Here is a 21,974-nt window from a genome sequence, read left to right as displayed (position 1 = left end):
CAGCTTATGCCAAATTTATTGATGGCTAAAGTGAACTTGTTGGGTTTTTATTGAATGACACAATATCTTAGGAAAACCTGTTATCATTCAAGAATATTAGATCTTCTGGCAAAGAAATTAGTCTATCAAGCCATCAGTCTATTGGAGTCAAAAAACCACATTTGAAAACTATGCAAAAATAAGCACAATTTTGCATATTTCTTACCATTAAAACTGTTTCTTGATTGCCAGTAACAATAAGTGTAATTGCCTCAAAGCACATGTATATGATTTAAATATCTCTTTTAATTTTTGTACTTTAAAAAGTAAAATTGTATCATGAGGACAACTTTGGGCAAGATGATATAATATAAACATGGACTTTAGTCATACCTGTTTATACTCTTCAGAACACAGGTTCTTGAAGATATTGTGCCCTTCGTTCTGCAGTATGGTCACTGTCTGGTTAAAGTGATGGTGTTCCATGGTGGAGGTGGAGTAGACTGCTGCCAGTGGGGAGGCACTCTTCACCATGAATGAGTTGGTTTTCCCTCTGTGGTCCAGGTCATGGCACAGACACGCAACAAACAGACCCAAAGCCTGGGAATTCAGGAATATCCCATTATTCATATAAAATTATTCTAATAAATAATAACTGTATGTGAGCTCCTACTTCAGCATCAGCTAAACTTCACCACATACAAATAATGGAGCTGATGACTGCACAAAGAATTATGAGTACTAGTATGTGTGAAAAATGATGAGTGAATCACTGATAAAAAATGGAGAGACATATGATTACACCTTTTAAAATTTACTGTTTGCCAAGCCTTACCTCTATTGGTTTGAACTTGTTGCTGGTGGTTTTGATAACTGTGAACATTGCATGGGCAACGGAGAATGCATGTGCCCAGTTGTGATATGGAACTGCACGGTAGTTCTTGCGAACTGTTAAAGTAAATCGGTAAAGAGTATCCAAGTCATACCTGAAATACATAAAAAAACATATGAAATGCAACTATTGGTAGTGGGAAAGGATGTTGTTGCATGTTATTTCTAAGCCTAATTTTTTAATAGCTGGGATTTTTCTAACTATTCGTTGTTTTTTTTAATTACTGCATGCAATTAAGGCACACAGTATGTGTTAGACTTTCATATAAAAAACCTAATTTTAAAACAAATATTAAATTTCTTGGAAATATCAACACTTTCCCTCAATTGGAAGGTTACATTACATATATTTTTAAGTTTCTCATCTTTGAGTCATTCAATGGAAATGAAAATGGGATTGGGGAATTCCACTTGTAATATTCAAAATGACCATTAACACTCAAAAATGGCTATATAGATCCTAATCTTCCAAGTAGTTTTAGAAACGATGTACATTGGTGGATACCTTGAGAATGTTGACATTTCCAGAAAAGTTATCATTTTTTGCTTGACATAATAAGGTCCATTGCAAAATGTTCGTACAAATTTAACATGGAAATGAAAATGGGATTGGGGAATTCCACTTGTAATATTCAAAATGACAATTAACACTCAAAAATGGCTATATAGATCCTAATCTTCCAAGTAGTTTTAGAAACGATGTACATTGGTGGATACCTTGAGAATGTTGACATTTCCAGAAAAGTTATCATTTTTTGCTTGACATAATAAGGTCCATTGCAAAATGTTCGTACAAATTTAACATGGAAATGAAAATGGGATTGGGGAATTCCACTTGTAATATTCAAAATGACAATTAACACTCAAAAATGGCTATATAGATCCTAATCTTCCAAGTAGTTTTAGAAACGATGTACATTGGTGGATACCTTGAGAATGTTGACATTTCCAGAAAAGTTATCATTTTTTGCTTGACATAAAAAGGTCCATTGCAAAATGTTCGTACAAATTTAACATTTAAAAATTTTTAGTTTCCATTTGTTTAGAAATATAAGAATTTGAGATCTATCTCACCGAAATGTTTACTACAGGCAAATTAATTGTACATGAGTACGGTAATGTGCCAAGCATTTCGACGGGCCCAGTCAATCCGACCATAAAAATTATTTTATAAAATTAATTTTTCTGGGCTCAAACATTTAGTCCATACGTCAAAATCATGCGACAGAATTTTTTTCTTGTTCCGATTGTTCGACCACATCGTCGGCAAGACTCGGTAAATTTTCAAGCCAGTCATATAGATGCTGCATGCCGGGCCCTTTGTCAATTGTTGTCCTTTCAATAGCTCTCGTCAATGAGGAAGAAACTATTAATTGAAGATCTAATCTGGAAGCATGACGTACCTGTCATTTCCTTTGTCCCAGATGACAAAATAGTGTTATAGACATACAATTTGTGCTAATTAAGCAGACTTGCCCTCGCTGACTGATTCATCACGCCCGTAACTGGGGAAGGTGGGGTGGGGGGGGGGGTTAAAAAAGGTCCATTCTGGTTGAAACCAAATATCGACAGTGGGTAGAATACGTCAAAAACACCTTCATATAGACCATATATAGCGTTTGCTAGCAATAAAAAGTTTGGAAAGAATAAGCAATTTATTTTCAAGTTTGATTGAAATATATATGCAGATGGAGAAACATTCTTGAAGTCAACACCGCAAGATCTTACATTTACTTCAATCGACCGAAAGATCAGCGGGATTGACCGCCCAGACTTCTTGGCGCCAAATACCACGCGCTGTCAAAATCTGACGAACACGTGTAGCTGTTCACCTACATGGGTAACTGATTTGTCAACAATAAAAATGACGTCTTCCTTAACTCCATGAGAGCTTCATAGAGAGTTCCACTGGATATTTACGTTACCTGTGAGTCACTTTTTATTTCCCCAGATGCATGAAATGTTGATGATATTTAGCGTAATCCACGAAGAACTCCATTCCTGTGACCCCCCTCCCCCAAAATGGGACCGTCTTCATTAACATGTGGTTTGCGCTATGCTGGACCAGACCAGTTAAGACCTGTCTCATTTCTGCATGTGCTCAATTCTCGCGTCAAATTATAAATGCACTTGTTTTGTGAAAATTATGGCAATTAAATGCTTATTTTACGTTCGGGTTGTATCAGTGGGGTTTTCAATATGCACCGTGGTTTGTGCACAGCGAGAGTATATAAGTAAGAAAATCGGAAGAGTGCCAGCAAGATAGGCCTACTGTATGTCTATCGGCACAGGTAGGCTCCGTATTTTGCCTTTTCTCAATATGTTTTTATATGACATGCTTTTTAAATAAAATACTTATAAGTAATTTGAAGTTACACTGAATTCTGTTTGAGTGCCAGTTGGTATTCTTTGATACGGGTGATTGAATTTTCTTCGGAAGTACGTCTACGCCTCGACGCTGAGCAAGCCTTGCGGGTTGAAAACAACTGATCTCAGACTGGTAAAAAATTTCAATTCGGTTGATTTCAGTTGTCATATTAAAATTCAAATAGGGCGAACGTAGATCACATAACTAGTTTAAGTCTACTAAAGCTACCGGTTTCAAATATAAGTGACCGGCCTTTGTTTACAACACCCGTCTCTGGGGAAATACTCGTCCCACTCTTGAAGCGCATCATGAAAATGATCGTAGGTGAGGGAAATATATAATTAGAAATTATTATTGTCGTCTTTTTTAATATTAAGTAATGTTAGCACATATTGTACACAGCAAAATAAGATTTTAAAAGGAGGATAAAACAAGCCTGAAACACGTGTTAGGCGAAAATTGCGGCTTATCTTGCGTAACACTTCCGGTAAAATGCAATACTTCCGGAAAGATGGACGTTTTGGCAGATACCCCTAACAATCCGACGATATCAAAGGTTTCCATTTGCTGTATTTTAATCAATTCGACCAAACTGACATTTCCATGAAATTAATTAATTAATCTTGGTCGAATTGTTTGGCATATTACCGTATGGGAATAACTGACTAAATAACCCAGATGCATCATTTATTGCTTAAACTGAAAAACAAATGTCAGAAAAAAAATGCAACTAGTGCCTTTAGCCTGATACTTGTATATGTCTACAAGCACAGTTATAAATAAGAAATATAAAGCAACAAGAATTAACTTATCACTATTTGACTTAGTAAAATTTTTGAATATTACTATGTTAGGTGTGTGCTTCATATCAAAGGTGATTTACTTTCAATAAGCACATAAAGTGAATTGTTAAAAGGGACCCATAATTAAAAGGGGGTTGGAAAGGGGGTGGGGACTTGCCAAACAACAGTTTACATATTGACCATGATTAAGAAGAATGATGAGAGATTTTGGTAGACAATTGAATTGAATTGTAATTAGTACCTTATTTTTTAATATGTAAGTACTTGTGAAATGAAGGTGAAATCCTACTGCAGCTCCATCTATCAGTTCAGCTAGTTTATTATATGTGTAAACCAAGGAAAATTTTCAACTGCCTTTCATTCTAATTGAAAGAAGTTACTTTTAATTGTAGTTACATTTAGATGATAAAGATAGAAGTTATTTAAAGGTGACTCACACATAATGTTAGTTTGCCTATGAAATCATACAGAATGTAGTCACAGAAGATTAATTTACTCTATATTTGTCTTGGTGTTTACTAAGGTCTTTTTATTACTTATAATCAACATATCATTAAATAATATATGTCAGAAATATCTAACAGTATAAAATATGGAGTTTTCCAGATTATTTTGCTAAAACTCCATATTTTTTTAAATGCTTGTTGTAAAATCCAAAATTTATTCAAATATTAAAATTTTTAGTGAATACAGTAATGATAAGTGAAAAGTCTGAAAAATAAGGAAAATAAGAAAGTGAGAGAAAATTTTAGTAAAACTCTTGAAAACAATGCACTAAGTATATTTGTTAGAATGACTTGCTTGTTCTTAATTTCATTTAAACATACAAATTAGAGCACCAGAAATGTTATAGCCACAGTGACTCATCTCTAAACTCATGATGGAAAAACAACTTTTCAAGGGGCCATTTTCTTGTATGATATCAAAAATGATACAAATTAAGGTACTGATTTCAACATGTGTTATTTTTCTCTAAAAATATGCATGATTTTGATAAGACCTAGGTATGTTAAAGTGGCCAGGTGAAAAATGGGACTTACCTAGACTAGTAATGGACTAAACTGTCTGTCTGTTACAAGATGTCCAGTCTGATTAACACAAGATTGTTAAAAAAAGTGCAAAAATGAAGGTCCATGAGTAATCTAGTAAATGGCTGATTATATCAGCTGGCCAATTTTGGGCTATATCCAATCTGAGTTATACGTACATGTAGTTAATTATATATAAGAAAATGGCCCCTATATCAATCCTACCTATTGGAACACTACAAATGTGACAAGTTTGTCTATGCATCATTTGCCAAGGGAAATCATTCCTTCTGGAATCCCAATTTCATATTTGCCACAAGGACAAACAGGACAAGATTACAATGACAGCAATAAATTCAGTGAAATGTGGTATCACATAATTTTGGAAAAGGTTCAATAGAGATGCAAGTCAACCTTGGCAGATGACCTTTTAATAACTGATAAAAACTATAAATGTCAGAAATTTAACCTATTCCACCCAATTAGAAACAATCTATTGATAGCTGAGACACACCTGCAGAAAAGCAAAAAGGAGAAAATATATCAGCACAGCACAAAAGGAAGGAGCTATACCTTTTTTGATTTTTGTTTCCCCAAGAGCTAGTAAAAATAAGGAAAAATCCAATTTTTCCACCATTATTTCAGTTTATATATTATTTGTAGGAACAAATCTTTTGATTTAAGAAAAAAAAAGTTAGACATAAACCACAAAATCACTTAAAATTGTGCTAAAATTTATTAAAGTTAAAAACAGACAACCAGAGGTGAAATCAGATTATTCTTCCTTTTCATGGTCTTTGCAAATCTTTGAGGGTTCTTATTTTCAAAAAGTAAAAGTATAACAAATTTCAAACAAACTTAAATCACACTCACTAAAAAATTATATAAAACAGAAAGGAAAATATTCAGGTGGGTAAGCAGAAGCAACAGGGAAAGCACTTGGCTACTGTAAAATGTCTTTTTGAAGAAAATAATGAAAATTCAATCTGATCCAAAATCTGGATCCAGTAATATTTCAAAATAGGGTAGAAGGCAGCTTAACACAACAATACACTTATTTTCTTTTTTTATCAATTTTTGCTTTATAGCCCCTCTGTGAATGCCTTAGCATTGTATGTCCTTGATTGAGAAATATATTAAAAAATACATAATAAAATACAGGGTCTGGTCAAAAGTATTGCACAAGGCCTTGCAAAAAGCACTTGCAGCAAGGACCATGCATCTCATTCTAACTCAGTTCATTATTTTTGTTCTTTTATGTTACCAGTAAGTTGTAAAGCCTGAGGAAATGTATCATCTCAATGATAACGGCAAATGGCTACAGTAATTATGGAAAAATATGTACATGGTTTTTCTTTCAATAAGTTGTGCATATATATAACAGCTGTTGCTAGTCAAAATTATGTCTGGAAATTCAGACGCTCTTGATAAAAAATTAAGAACTCATCAAATATTTATTTACAATTTGTTCCATGCACACATTGCTATACATACGACAAAGCATTGTACTTAAAACAACTTACTGATACATGTATGTATAAATATGAATAAATTCACTCCTGGTTTATGTTTGCTTTTCTGAAACCGCTCAAAGCCTCAATCTATGAAAATCCAATTTACAGTTAACCTACTTTACTACAAAATGATAAATATATCATGTTTACCTTGTGAAATCTGCAGTATCAAAGAGGTCCTTCAGCATGTGAATGACATAGATTGGTTTCTGGTCATTATCCACTGACCATGGGGAAAAGTCATACCTGAAATCAAAATTTTCTAATAACAAAACCAGGTGGAACACTAGGGCAGAACGATGGATTAATATATTCCTACTTAGTTTCAAGATAAAGACATTCTATTGAATACCTAAATTACTGAAAAAATTAACTTATGGAAAAGGTATATAGCAATTACACTGCTGCTTTCACAAAAATTGCTATGCCATGGATTCAACCTTTAACAAACATTTTCCATTTTGAACAACATTGGATTCTCAGCTGTGAAGGGTCAATGCAGCATGCCAGTTAATTGCAGTATGATTGCCTTACTTGATGAGTTCTGGGAGTTTATCTGGGACATCAAAACTTTTTGTTTTCTGCACTTCTTCTTCTGAACATGTTCCATGGTAGGACAACACCTCTAATGCTACTTTGTACTTCTGTTCCGACCTGCGGATCTTGTCGTACAACTATTTAAAGATGGAGGGCATTTTTGAGTAATTGCACTGTTGTAGAACTGTATATAGTGATGACCAAATGATGTGATGAAACTTGCATCCACCAGCATTAATGTAATGCCACAAACTATAAATAAACACTTTTTTCATTTGTTTTTTTTTTTTACATTTCATATGAATTTATTCAGTCCTGATTTTGTCTGTCAGGTGAGTTTGCATAAAAATCTAATAATAGTGAGGAAGCACAGCCTCCTATAGTTGCCAATAATAATTACCTTAATTAATTATTGATTGCATATCATATGATTTGAATTAATGAATATTTGAAGATTACTGATTTAGAAAACTTTCTAAAGTACTATTTTACTGTTTATACAATATTATTAAATACTTACTTTAGCATGGTGAAGTGCAAGACCACAATAAATAGCAAATGTTTCAAATGACTCTTCATCTGACTTTGTAAAAGTACCATTCAGTTTGTTAACCATTTGAACAACACCAATGATGCTGGAAAGTTACAAATTAAAGGTATCCAATATGGTTTAACCAATTTTTTTTATATCTATAACTAAAGATCTACATGTACTGGCATCTTAATCTATTTTTAAAAAAACTATTTTGTGATCATTTAACTTGTATGTAATACTCAGTGTTTGTATAGAAAAAAATTTAACTTTAGATAATAAACAAGCAAGGATAAATTAATTTCACAGTTAAGAATTATGAAATTATAAAGTTAAACATTACTCACTTTCCCCTTATTTTTATTGGCATGCACAGAATTGTTTTAGTGGTATAGCCTGTCTGCAGATCTACATCTCTGCAAATGAAATGTGTCTTTTTAGTTTTCAATTTTAATTTCAAGGCATACTACTTGTAAAAATAAACACATTTACAAAGTGTCAGCATAGAATATCATTACTTATGGAGCAAAAAAAACAACAACCTCAGATTATCATTTCAAAAAGTTCATCTATCAATCAGTAATACATAACTAGAAAAACACACTAGAAGATAGATAATAAATTACGCTCTATGCCTAAAAGATAAATTTCACCATAACCATTATACCCAATACAATGTTCCAATAATAATAAAAATAGTTATTTAGCCAGAACAAATGTTTCTGAGCACTAGTTTCTGTAACCTATGGAGATGATTACATAATTACCTATTGAACCTATCATCCGCATAAGCATCTTTGATGTTGAGCACCTCTCCCGTTGTTGCCACGTGGCCTGCCACACCTTTGTCCATGGGGAACCTAATCATAGGTAAACTCACATATACACTGATGCATGATAGTTAAATTTGTGGGAGAGATTTACACATTTACAATTAGGTTTTTTTTCACCTTTTATGCACTGGTTTAATCAGGGTGATTTAATAATTTCCATCTTTTCTGTTTACTTGGTGTTTTTAGTAATCTAATAATAAGATAAAACCACAAGTTTTAAGCAATGAACAGTAAATATGCCAATTCTTGGCTGGGCAAGATATAATTTTTTAAAACATGATGGAAAATATTGATACAAAATTAGTGAAAATTGTGATTAAGTATTGTGCAGATGCTTCAACATTTAATCATGTAATAATTTCAAAATATAATTATAAATCATGTTATACAAGATGAGGACATTTCCCCCTTAAAGCAGTGCAGGTTGTATTTCAAGTGTAAGAACAGTAAATCATGCATGGTTTACAACGTACCAAACAGATGTCTTTTTCTTTATGGCATGCTGAAAGTCAGTTGCTAATACCAGTGCAGTTATTTTATTGAGCATAACAGCAGTGTTTTTCAGTTAAGTGCAAAACATCCCATTAATGTGCAATTAAGCTAGAAATATTTTGCTTGGGTAATATTTTAGAAAGCCCAAAATGCTGCAACAATGTTAAATATGATCAATGTTTATTGTTTTTGAAGGGAAAATGGGCACTTAAGTATTTTTTTCTAAATGAATATGAATCACCTCAAATCCCTTATAAATACCCATGAAAACAATATTATAAGTTTTTGTTAATGTGCTTTTCAAACCTAAAAATGAACAAAACTGTGTTCTATACAAACCCGTGATTTCTTTTATAAAGATGGAATCAGTTTTTCCAAACATCCTTAGTACTGTTATGTAGCACTGGGTGTAGGTGAGTTAGAATAATAATGGTCATGCATATTCTTTAAATAACATTAATAAGTTGGATAACATGCTTTCACTGCATAAAACAGTGGGTGGGTTTCTTGGTTATACCTGAATTTGGCCAATATTCATAATTCATTTCTGCATCTCATCCCCTACAGTAGTTTCTTTTTTCAAACATATGTAATGCAAAAATATAAATTCAAATTTCATCTTTCCTAATTTAGTGAAAAAAACACTTTTGAAGTTGGCATCTGAGCATTATAAAGTTGGGCCTTCATGCATTCTATCTGATATTATCAATCAAAAGTATATAATCAGATGGTTAACAGACAAGCAGCAAACCACCAGTGCACAGCTTCAATGTTGTAGCCCCTTGATGTTCTGGAAGCCACCTGGCTACTAGGGATTAATCACAACTAACAGAACACTTATTCAGAACCCCCTGTGCTGTGATTGTAATTGCACCTTCATGCACAACTACCACATTCACAGTGACCCCAGCTTGCTACCTTCACCTAATCATACCAAAGATACCAAAGTGTAGATGGTGAATTAACATGATAAAAAGCATAGAATGTTCACAAAAGTCTGAACATTCACTTCAGGCAATTGCAAACTCCATTTACATAGAAATGGGGCATTAAAGGAACATTAACGAGAATAACGAATGTTGAATAGGGTGAAATTGCTTGAAAAATGAATGCTGAAAAAACTCTTCTAGCCATGAAAAATAATGAAAACAATTCCAAGAAAAGCAACGTGTGGCATGTAGTTATTGCTATCTGACATGCATTTCATAATGCATTTTCCCTGCTTTAAGAGGCCCTAAAGCTATGTTGGAGTTTGCAAGATAGCCCTTAACTGCACCTGATTTCTTTCTGGGTTCGGAGAGGTTTCGAAGAAGAATTTTCGTCGTGTTCCCCAGTATCAAATATTCTTGCATAAAGTTCATTTGTGTTTGTGTCCACAAGGAACAAAGATGCTCGATCAGCCAGCACTAGCTTTTTGGCAAAATTCTGTAGGGAAGGAAAATAAATCATCATTCTTTGTGCTTGGTTAGTATGTGTTGGAGGTTAGTATTGGTTGTGAAAACTAAAACTCGGTTGGTCAAATCTCAAAGGTCAGAGGTCATTAACTCCTCTTCCTTTGACCTTTGACCCATTGGGGATCAGTCCTTCAAAGGCTCAACATGGCATGCAACCAGTTCTCTGACCTGATTTCCTTTTGATGGTTTTCTCTGTTCTCCAGTCCTTTCCCAATATCAAAAATTCTGGCATAAAGTTCTTTTCTGTCCAAGTCGACCATGAACAGAGAGGCCCGGTCAGCACTCACCAGCTTCTGAGCATAGTTCTACAAAGCACCCAGGAAGTGACCAATAACAGAAATATTCAAAATATGCAAATAAATTGATAGGAAAATAAATGAGAGAGAGAGAGAGAGAGAGAGAGAGAGAGAGGGATAAGTGGATAAGAGTTAAGCATATGAGGAAAAGGAAAGCAGTGCATGATTAAGGTCTGACAGTCCATAGCATACATGTATGTACATAACTGATACAAACTTATATTGTGGAGTACATCTTTGGTGGTGGTGATGCTGTTTAAAACAAGACATCTGAGGAACTGAACAGAAACTGAACAAGTTAAGTTAAAAGCTGTGGAAGAATCAGATCAGATTAAGATAAGGTACATTAATCACTAGAAAAAAATTAGAAGAAATTGATAATTTAGATCTATATACAGGCCTCATAGATTTTGCTTGCAACATAAAATTGAAAGCTAGTGAGTGAATTTATCTTAAATGTTTTGAGGAACTTTTTTCTCAATATTCTGAGAGCCATGAGAGCATCCTAGACTTAAATATGCAATGATTGACTGCATTACCCCACAATAAATTACTCAAATATCTAATTTTTGGATAAAGTTAATATTCATTAAAAACCTTTGCATCTTTTACCATAACATGTAAAAGATGCATGTTTTTCATAATAGAGTTTCTGTAAAAAAAGAAACTATGACAAGTATCCATACATATTAAGTTATTAATTTCAAGTATCATAGTTATGCTCTGATTATGACTGTCTATAACAGGTAAAATGTCTATAATGTCTATAACAGGTAAAACGGCCAGTAGACATTTCAGTAAATTTCTTGCCTTACATTGTATCAGTCAAACTTGTAATACAGGTTGAAATAATTTAAAATAGACAAAAGACATAGTTTCTATTTATTATACAATTTCATAATTTATTAAATTTTATAAATTTGAAAAACGTGATTAACATCACTGAAATAAAACTGTACCTAATTGATAAGAAGGACAAGTATAAATGTGAAAGTAAAAATTATCCTAGTTACTAATAGTAACATTACCATGATCTTCATAATCACTGTGTCCATGCTGACAATGTCTTGGAAGATAGACCTGTAACATAAATAAAATGTTTTTTCTTTGATATTTATTCTTTACGAGCATAGTTACTTGGGAATATATTTTTATTTTTCATACTGTGTCAAAATGTAAAACTACAAAATTAATATTATACTTGGTTGATGATTATAATGCCCTTATATATTTCAATCATCTTGGGATAAAAAATATGACTAATCAAATACAACAAAAATAATCTACAAAAAAGGTAATGGTCTGATGTCATGTCACTTACTTTGTCACTGCCAATAAAAACTCATTTAACTTTCTCTGCTTAGTCATGGTATGATACATCTGAAATTTTCAAACCGTATAGTTAAGATAAATCTGAATAAATTGCTTTTCTGGAAAATAAATAATAGATATGACTCTTCTCCTTGAAAAAATGCTGCCAAGACCGATAACACTAACTCATTAGAATACAGTAGAACAATATTAAGAAAATTTGACAAAAAATCAAACATCTTCGGTTTAAATTTGGTGTGTTCATCAAGAACTAACAATTGACAACTCTACATTAATGTTAATTACCAAAAAAGATTCAATCTAACAGGGGATACCAGTAAACAAACATGGTTGGAAAAATATGCTTATTTATTATAAACACAAATCTCCAAACTGTATCCTTGTATAATTAAAAACATCTACTCTAACAACAGAGATGCCTTAGAAAATACATTTATACATGCTCTACAGCAGAAAGAAGATGCATCAAGTTAAAATACATTGACCTTTTGTCAATGAATCATGATTGAAATGAGTTTGTTTCATATTAAAATATCAAAAATTAATAAGTCATTAACTGACATGCAATAGCATATTACTGTCTCATTTTTTAAACAACTGCACACATATTTATCAAAAGTGCTTGTGTAATAATATGCATGCTTTGGTAATATACATGTGACCATATTTATACTTCAAGCTCCCTTACAAAGGATGCATGCACATCTGACTTTCAGACTCTTGGCCAGACCAAAACACAATGTACGTACCAAGTACAACACATCATGAAAGGAAAAAAAAGATTGCAGAGCTATCATTCTGCACATTATCTAAGTTCAAAAAGCAACCTGATAATTTGATGGATGTAAGGTGCTTTTGACTGCCCATACAAGCAGTCTAAAATAGTTTTGGTCTAAATCTCTTAGGTTGTCAAAGTTTTCTGCTGTTAATTTTGCTGACTGCTTGACTATATATGCTGTCTTCTTTAGGTGGTTGGTTCAGGCAACATACCCTCTCCTGTTGAAAGGCAGACTGTATAGAGGCTATATAGAGGCTGAAGTTTTCATAGAGGCTTATAAAATATGTAAGGCCATACAGAGAAGAAGATTGTTTTCCACATGGCTAGTGCCCAATTTAGGCAGGCTGCATGCTCAGATAGGGCTCTGTGATTTATGCTTTATGGCAATGCATTGCCCATAGTTTTTGCATACTTAAATGATAAAAAATGGGCTCAATTTACTTTTAAAGAAAGCACCTCAATGTGCTAGATGATGTCATTATTCCTCTGGTGGAAAATATGTGTTATTTTCATACGTTTGTTCTTGGTTTTTGCAATGACAGCATTATGAAAGATGTTATTTCAAAATAATGAACTTTATGACATACTCAGTATGAAGTGTCCTTTGAAGCAGTTTGAAATCACATATTATTTAAATATGATCTTAAAAGCTTAGGAAAATTAAGTTGCAACTAAATAAGCTTCCTATAACAACTAGTAAACTAATTCCTGTAGCAACTAAACTAGTTCCAACCAACCTCTGGGTTATGTGCACCGGATGGAAACAGCTTTTTGAAAGAAAATGGGACTGAAAATTACTTCTTGACTACCCAATTTTTATAATACAAGGAAATTGCTAGACAATGCTCCAAGAGTGACTTGTGTTTCCATCAAGCAAGCATTTTAACTATATTTCTCTATCAAAAAGAGTGAAAATTTAATTTTTTAGTTAAAAAACTTTGTGACTTTAATGTTTACATTATACAAATATAGTATTATACTAACTGTGCCACCTGACAAACTTTCATTTCATGCAATTATACAATATGATAGATAACGCTAAATTTCTCAACTAAAAATATTTAGTGTAAGGTCTGGGGCAACTTCCTCCAGCTGCTTGCACATAAAACTTCATTTTTCAATAACAATGTCTTAACACATATCCAAGGCAAGGATATGTTGCACTTCGGACACCAAGTAATACACATAGAGATTGCTATTATATTCATGCTGGCCATGTCCATTCCAATGGATAAAATTAATAGGATCAGTGACATTTAGAATGTTGCAGTTGTAGAAGGTGCATGTATTCATTAACCCTCAAATAGCCACAGTTAAAGGTTGCATGCCCCAATGGTATGGAAACAACAAGCAAATATGTATTGGTGTGGGTAGAAGCTGCACAAAGAAGGGAGGATTTGGCAAAATAAAGGTCAATCATTGTGATTTTCTAAATAAATAATATTTAAACTAAATGTGTTAAAATGCATGCTTTATAACTGAATATGCTAGTAAATATGTATGCACTAGTATATTTTTTCAGGTGAAGTGTGATGTGTACCAACATGTCATGCAAGAACAGTTTTGTAAATGTACAGAGCATAAAACTACTACTGATAAATTTCAATTTCTTTTTTTTTATCATGTCAGAACAGAAGAATCAAAGTCAATGTTATTCATTTTAATATATACAGTTTTTGAAACACCAAGAGAAATTTATGTAAAATGGGTCTTGGGAATAAATTTCTCATGTATTATATTTTTTGAAAATCTTGTTTAGCTTAGGCACAATGACAAATTATCTGTAGTGATTTCTGTACACCAAACCATCAATTTGTACAATAATTTAAATGGTCAACAATACATGCACAAATAAATAAACAGCCATTTGCTCATGCTCCCATATATGTATATATATATAATAGGTATATACCTCTGCAGAATGAAATGCCACAGTGCCCCATATGACCAAACTGGATGCAATCTAAGCAATGACAGAATGTTCAAATATCACCTACCATTATATTAAATTTAACTAATAAAACCCATTGCTGGCATACATTCATTAACATTACACAGTTCTGGGGACAATCAGACAAATAAAATCATCATGCACATTCTTAAGCTGTGTACCCTGAGTTTCATGACATATAGCATTTAGTTACTTTTTGCAGGGCTTTAACAAAGGTAGTGACTGCTCGTATAAACACCAGCTTTTCTGCATTCTACTCAACACAAGGAGGAGGCCTATTTATCTGTTAAACTGATTGCATTCAACAAGAGCTGGATCGGTCTATGTACATCGATAGTTTCAATGGTAATATACCCTACAGCCCAGGTGGAATCTAATTAATCCAAAATGTCATGTTCAGAAACTCAGGGTGACAATTTGGCACACCTCAACATGCAAACCTTTCTACTTAGTAAAGCTATGATGACACTTAGTGCCAACCATTTGTTTGACTTTGAAGTGCTTTAAGTTGCAAGCCAAGCAGCAGACTACTGAGGTCCATGAAGTTCCAAACTTCTGGGCTGGCCTCAGAAGGTAGGACTGTATATATGGTTCTATTCCAATAAGACCCCATTCCCATAAATTTTAGAATGATCTATCCCCATGGGGAGTCTCACTAGATTACTGTAAGCTTAGCCGGCTTAAATGTGAGGGGGTAATTAACTTCCGTGCCCGGTCGGCTGATAGTAATTTAGCGTGAACCTCCAGGGAGTTAGGTCGATCCAGTTCTAAATCTGTGGATGGATCTAAATCTGTGGGAATGCTTTCTAAGCTGAGGGATAGAGGGAGAGAAATGGAGGATGAGGAAGGAGGAGAGATGTCCTAATTCTGTGATATATATCTACCAAGTAAAGAAGCTGACATGCATACCACATGACATGCTATGTATACTGTACCTCATGTATGGTTGTTATCATGCTGCCTAATAACAGGTAACTGGCCACCACCTGAGGATACAACAAACAGTAACAACATGCTATAATAACATGCATGTGACAATGATATATACAACAAACAGTAACAACATGCTATAATGACATGCATGTGACAATGATTTGTACGACAAACAGTAATGCATGCTATAAAGAACATGCATGGGACACAGTTACATACAACAAATGAGCAGGGATACAGTATAACAATGATACAAATAACAAAAATGAAATGTAACATGCTGTAGTAATAATAGGCAGAGATAGAGACATAAGCTGTATTGATGTGTAATGCAACTTCACATGCAACAGTGATACTATGTATGAAAATGGGGGTGAGAATAATACTCGTACATGATTGCTTTGTTACAATAAGTAATTTACTATATGTGCAATAGACACAAGAAATGCAAGTAAAACTCAGATGGCCTTTTATGCAGAAAAAGCAAAACTTGAAGTGGAAATGTTGGAGATATAACATCCTGTATATCATAGTATTCAGGAGTAAGCTCACCAGTACACTGATACTTGGCGGGGTTTTAAAAAGTCTCATTGACGCACCCCTTTTCCTTTACTGGGGAGGAGAATATAACTCAGTATTTCAACTTTTCTCAAACAACTTTTTTTTCATAAATTCTGATGATCTATTGAAATCAAAACCATAATATTTTAACGTCAATTTATTTTTCTGAAAAAAGTGGGGTGTGAGGCAGAAAAGTCTGACAAGAAGACAAAAACTTATGTTATTTGGCTCATCTGATTTCTACTGTCTGCACATGCAACACATGAATGTGAACTACAAAATTGTCACAATACATATAATCTTAAAAGGATCATAGATCTTAAATGGACTGTGAAATGGTCATCAAACTAACATAATATAACAAAAATTAATAATGATAATAAATATTAAAGCATAGAAGGTCATCTTTAAAATTAAAATGTGAAACTGAGTATCACTTCTTTGATTAAGCTTAATCCAGTAAAATATGTGACATTTTGGCATCAAATAATACAAATATGACACATCACTCTACACTGCCCTGGTAATGCAAAATGAAACTGACTCAAAAGTAAAAGAACAAGGTAAAGCATTTTAAACCAGAAATTATTTATCACAATTGCTAAAAACAGCAACTCCCTTGCTCACCTCTTCTTCATCTTCTGTAAAGCCACGGTTTCCTACCTTCCTGTATAATTCTGCAACACCTGGAAAAAGTCACATACATACATATATATACTGGTATAAATAAACATGAGTTTTAAATTAAAGAATTTTAAAAGAATTAAGTAAGTGTGTATATGCATGCATGCACATGTGTGTGTGTTTGCAGTTTGTGAGTGTGTGAATGAGTGTGTAAAAAATCAGTTTTTGTACTGAAAGTAAAGGGTCAAATTGGAATTCTGTATTCCAAACTATTATCCCATCAAATCATTTAAACTTTCAGTCTTAAAATCCTCAATTGAGTACATATTTGTAGCCATACAGTAACATTTACATTTGTTGTTTTATCATTTTGTCTAAATTTATGATGTTTTGGTCATTAAATCAGGTGACCTACAGCTGGGCTGGCTACGTGTACATATAACAGTTATACATGACTGATTGAATCAAGACATATGTTCTTGCAGAACCTGTGTTATTATGTGGTAGCACCTAAAATTCTGATCGGTGCATTCATAACACAACATAACTTTCTATAAGAACACTTCTTGCATTTTGATTGAAATGTTTTTTTAACATAAAAAATTCTTTTCAAAAGCTCTTGAGCTGTGTCATACATGTACTTCAAATGGAGTGCATTTAAAGACTTTTAAAAGCTTTACTGTTTGCCTTTGGCAGGCTAAAACATTCCAGTTCCTGCTTTATTTTGTGATATGAACAGACCTATAGAGGGATATTTGAGTAAAACACACACGGACCTTGTCAACACTGAGAAGTCCATGTAATATTTATCAACTGTGCCTCAGGCATCAAAGTGTAGATCTAACTAATCTATGAAGCAACTAAATACTTGCACACACAAAAGTCACACAGCCTGTAAACAAAACTGAGACTTGGTCTCTCACTTTATTAACAGGGATTATATTCAACATAAAATCCATGGCAAACTGTTGGCCAATGTGAACTCATTGTCCAGCCTATGGCTACCTACATAAACAATGAAATTCAACCTAAATTTCACCAGTTACTATCACTGGCCAGTGTTGACTCAACAGGTCACATTACAAAATTAGACCACCACTCTCTTTACTTTATTTTCTTTTACCTGCGTCATTGGAGGTATATTAGCTACCTAAAAATCATTATTAGAGGTTGCATTCACCACAGTCTTTTTTTTTACTTGTTTGTTGTTCTAAGGAAGTTATGCTTGTATCTCAATGAATACCAGGATAAAATACCAGACATTTTAAAACAGTTTTACAAAAAAGGGGATACAATTAAATAATTGATAATTAAAAAAAAACATCCACCAATAAATGTCTGTTAATTGATACGAGATTTTCAGCAGATGAGCAAATGTATTTCCTAAATAAATTGCTGAATTCTTTATTATTGTATTCCATGTGGCTCAGTGGTTTAAGGAAAACTTCTACATTTCTGCTTTTGTTTGTATCGCAAAGACAATAAAATATTCGCTTACTATTGAGAAAACAAAACTTTTTTCAATTTCAATTCATTCTTGTACTTGTATGTGCAAATATAAAACACACATGTACCAATAAATAGTATGGAGCATCAGCTAGAAGAGCAGGGAAACAACAGCCCACCCTCATTTGCTTGGGTAATGATATTACTTACCTACAACTAGCCCATCTGCATGTACAATAGGTTGGGCCAGGACTGACTGTATTGTATCACCACTCATAGGTATTCCCTCTGGAAAATGTTCATCCTGAAACAAAATGAGCACTTGTGCAATGTCTATATCTACAGATGATTTTAACACACACACACACACACACACACAAACACACACACACACACACACACACACACACACACACACACACACACACACACACACACACACACACACACACACACACACACACACAGAACTTATAACTTTGCCAATACTGATGTGCAGCAGTGGCATCGGGCCCTACATTTATGCTTTTGCTATTATATAATATAATATACTGGTATACACTTCAATCCAAACCATTCACAAAATCATCACTTTTTATATCTATTCATTGGAAAGAACAAGTGTCAAGGAAAACCTCTTAATAACTGGTGCATTTCCTATATGATAATACCAATCCTCATGAGCAAGGGCCATAATAACAGACCTGGGTTCAAATTTAGTTATCAAGCAATTGATCAGTTTTGACAAATTGCAATCGGCTCTGACTGACTGACTCATAGGACAGTGTGAACCCAGAGGGAAATAAAGAATAACAAAAATGGACATAAATATGCGAATGCCCTTGTGACCTATGTCCACAATGATAACTTAAAAACTGGTCAATTTTAAATTTTGATAAAAATTGATGCCTCTGTTAGCTGAAGTGATCAGACCATCTCCAGCCCACCAACTAGTCTTATGAATTAATGTGAATGTTTAAGCATTGAGGTGGACAAAACTGGCTAAAAATTTGCCAACAAAAATTTAACTTTTTATTTCTTAAGAGGCAAGGAACATTAATGACCAGTTCCTCTGCTACCATACAGTCTGGTAGAATGTGCTTACCATGAACATCTCTCCTAATCTCACATTCTGTTTGGTGTGTGCTACATAGGCTGCCAGAGTGGTGCCTGCCCCGATTCTCCGTACACACGGAGAATGTGATTTGGTGCTAAAATGGAAGAAAATAAAGAAGTGTGACATCTTCAAAAACTAACAAGCAATTTCTAATGATCATTTAGCTCTCTTTGGTTTTCATTTTTATTTCATAATATTATCTTTTTTGGAAGAAACTTTGTTTGAATAGTTAGAGAGGCACAGGAAAACAAATCACTGATTTTGTGACATAAAGGTGGCTCATGATGATGCATTACTCATCTTGTCATAGTTCAATTTCAATACACTTTGTACATGTTTTAAAAAGATAGCTTTTAGTTACCTTGACGCATTTGGCTTGTAATAATATAGGTCCTAAAATCAGAAATAAAAAGATTTAATCACATAAAGTTTTTATATTTACATAAGTTTTCTCATTCATTCAATTACTGGTATCTGTGGGAAATAGGTATGACCTTCTCACCCTAAAATTACAATAATTCTCAATTGCAAGTATAATTCATCAACAGGGGATATAAATCTGTTCCTAAATACAAATCCAAAGTAAAAAAGAAAAAAAAAACAACTCATGTTAAAGATGTTTCTAGAAACTGTTTACTACTGACTTTTTCAAAATAAATAGATAAACAAAATTCAAGGAAAGCCATAATGTCTTATCCAGCAGATTACGGTATAAGACTAGTAACATCTGACATAAAGTTGTGGAAACTGGTACCCAAATATGATTATGAATTAAACAGGTATTTTTTAAATCACGAAGTGTTCTATTTGCTTCATTAAGAAGAGTTAACCAGCAGAGGTGAAATCAGTTCAATGCAATCCATCATATAAAGATCAAAAGTTAATGACTTGTGTGGTTCTGTAGTCAAGTGAAGGCAGTACTCTCAGTATGTTGTCTTTGGACCTGTTTACTCGAATTAACAGAAAGCTGGCCATGAATTGGTTGACCACATTTAGATGACAAACAAGGTTGTGCATTTTAACCTTTAGGGTTCATAAAGATGTGATCAGACTTGGGCAGAAAGATGAAAACAAAAAATCAAGTTGAGCTGCACCTGCAAAAGATTCTTCATCACTTTCAAAAAAAAAAAAAAAACTCAGTACAATTTACCATCTCACCAGCATGATATGCACTTGTAAAATATAACAAGTAACATCATACAAAACATCATATAAATATTTTAAATCAATTCAAGGCCAGTCAACACTAAATGTCAGTTTGTATGATCACCACATATTCTATGGATAATGCAAAGCGAACTTACCTGCCCATCTTCATCTACTATGTACAAATTGTAACCATCTGCATTGACAGCTGGAATGTCAAAGGATAGAAAACAAGTCAATCCACTGGCAATTATTTATCATTAATAAGCTAAAGGTGAAAATGCCATGTTCAAACTGCTCTGACATTTAGAAAAGATGGAGAGGCAACACGGAGGAATGTGCTATATTAACAGATAGATATACCTATGTGTATCATTTCAAACTGTAGAGTCTACAGTAAGAACTAGCCTTGGATTGTGATGGCAAAATCTGTGAAACTAGATAATAAAATCTGCACATTCAATGGCATCAAAGTTTACATGTATTAAAACTGCATTATTTTGTTACCTTGTAATAGATTAAAAAACCTTTATCTATGCTTAAATGTAATGTTTTTGATCTGAAACAATTTTAATGTCCAGAATGCTTATAAAGTATACAGTTTGAAGTAATTCATTCTTTTATGATACTGATTTCTTCTGAATAAATATGATACCCAAATTTAACCATTCAATAAAATAAGACAAACTTATGAGTTAACTTCAAAGACAAAAAGTCTTTTACAGAAATGGTGACTGCAATTATCACATGTCCCCATGGGCAACTAAGTAATTTTCTATGAACTTTTAACCTCTAAGTAGAGATACACTTACAATTAATATAACTAATCAATGGGTTGCTCTGGGCATATCTAGAAGAGAACAGGGTTCACAGATTTGTGGAGTCAAGAGACTGTGATGAGAAGGGGACAATAATAATAATAGTGATTAGCTTCTAGACCAGCACCGTATCAATAGGATGAAAAGAAGGTTGAATGGGGTTTTTGGTTGAAAAAAAAAAGACACCTTAAAACCATTTTCCTGATATTAAATAAAGTCCATTGAAAAATCTGATTGAATGTAATGTGAAAAATATCTTGGAGTCAATTCTGAGAAACAATAAGAAAAGCATATCATTACCAAGAATTCTCATTCTTACTGTGTACATGATAACTTTTAACCAACACAGCCTCAAGCTAAACATTAATGCTCAGACATTATTGGAACATGTCTTCTTTGGCCATCCCATAATCATTTTGGACAAAGACAAAAATGTTTCAGGAAAGTAAAAACCTTTTCCTGTAAACTTGAAAGATCCTATTTATTGGAACTTTTTTATTCTAATATAATCCGAAAAAGGAATGGTTGCCACTTTTTTGGA

The 21,974-nt window shown here is 33.3% G+C and overlaps 1 protein-coding gene across 17 annotated transcripts in view; it reads right to left on the bottom strand.

The window, feature by feature from the left end:
* LOC106169386 (putative 3',5'-cyclic phosphodiesterase pde-5) overlaps positions 1-21,974 on the bottom strand; it is a 44,307-nt gene that overhangs the window by 8,495 nt on the left and 13,838 nt on the right. For 10 of the 17 annotated variants that reach the window (XR_015335467.1, XR_015335466.1, XR_015335468.1 and 7 more), the window contains exons 7-24: positions 20,774-20,823; positions 19,831-19,862; positions 19,458-19,563; positions 18,563-18,656; positions 16,910-16,968; positions 14,750-14,800; positions 13,575-13,604; positions 12,049-12,107; positions 11,756-11,807; positions 10,254-10,402; positions 8,420-8,512; positions 8,000-8,068; positions 7,641-7,755; positions 7,118-7,257; positions 6,734-6,829; positions 5,643-5,669; positions 815-965; positions 373-579 (exon numbers count right to left, since the gene is read on the bottom strand). Coding sequence is in view for 14 of the 17 variants with exons in the window: in XM_087017619.1 (XP_086873745.1) it covers positions 373-579; positions 815-965; positions 5,643-5,669; positions 6,734-6,829; positions 7,118-7,257; positions 7,641-7,755; positions 8,000-8,068; positions 8,420-8,512; positions 10,254-10,402; positions 11,756-11,807; positions 12,049-12,107; positions 13,575-13,604; positions 14,750-14,800; positions 16,910-16,968; positions 18,563-18,656; positions 19,458-19,563; positions 19,831-19,862; positions 20,774-20,823 (1,580 nt within the window). In the remaining 3 variants the exon portion in view is untranslated. Of the gene's footprint in view, positions 1-372; positions 580-814; positions 966-5,642; positions 5,670-6,733; positions 6,830-7,117; positions 7,258-7,640; positions 7,756-7,999; positions 8,069-8,419; positions 8,513-10,253; positions 10,403-10,599; positions 10,737-11,755; positions 11,808-12,048; positions 12,108-13,574; positions 13,605-14,749; positions 14,801-15,723; positions 15,775-16,909; positions 16,969-18,562; positions 18,657-19,457; positions 19,564-19,830; positions 19,863-20,773; positions 20,824-21,974 lie in introns of all 17 variants that reach the window. The other 7 variants (XM_087017595.1, XM_087017677.1, XM_087017592.1 and 4 more) reach the window with 6 other exon arrangements.

Source organism: Lingula anatina, chromosome 1 (genome assembly GCF_051362555.1).
Source record: "Lingula anatina isolate TDL-2025a chromosome 1, LinAna3.0, whole genome shotgun sequence".
Classification (NCBI taxonomy): domain Eukaryota; kingdom Metazoa; phylum Brachiopoda; class Lingulata; order Lingulida; family Lingulidae; genus Lingula; species Lingula anatina.
This window is presented reverse-complemented; position numbering and strand designations above follow the sequence as displayed.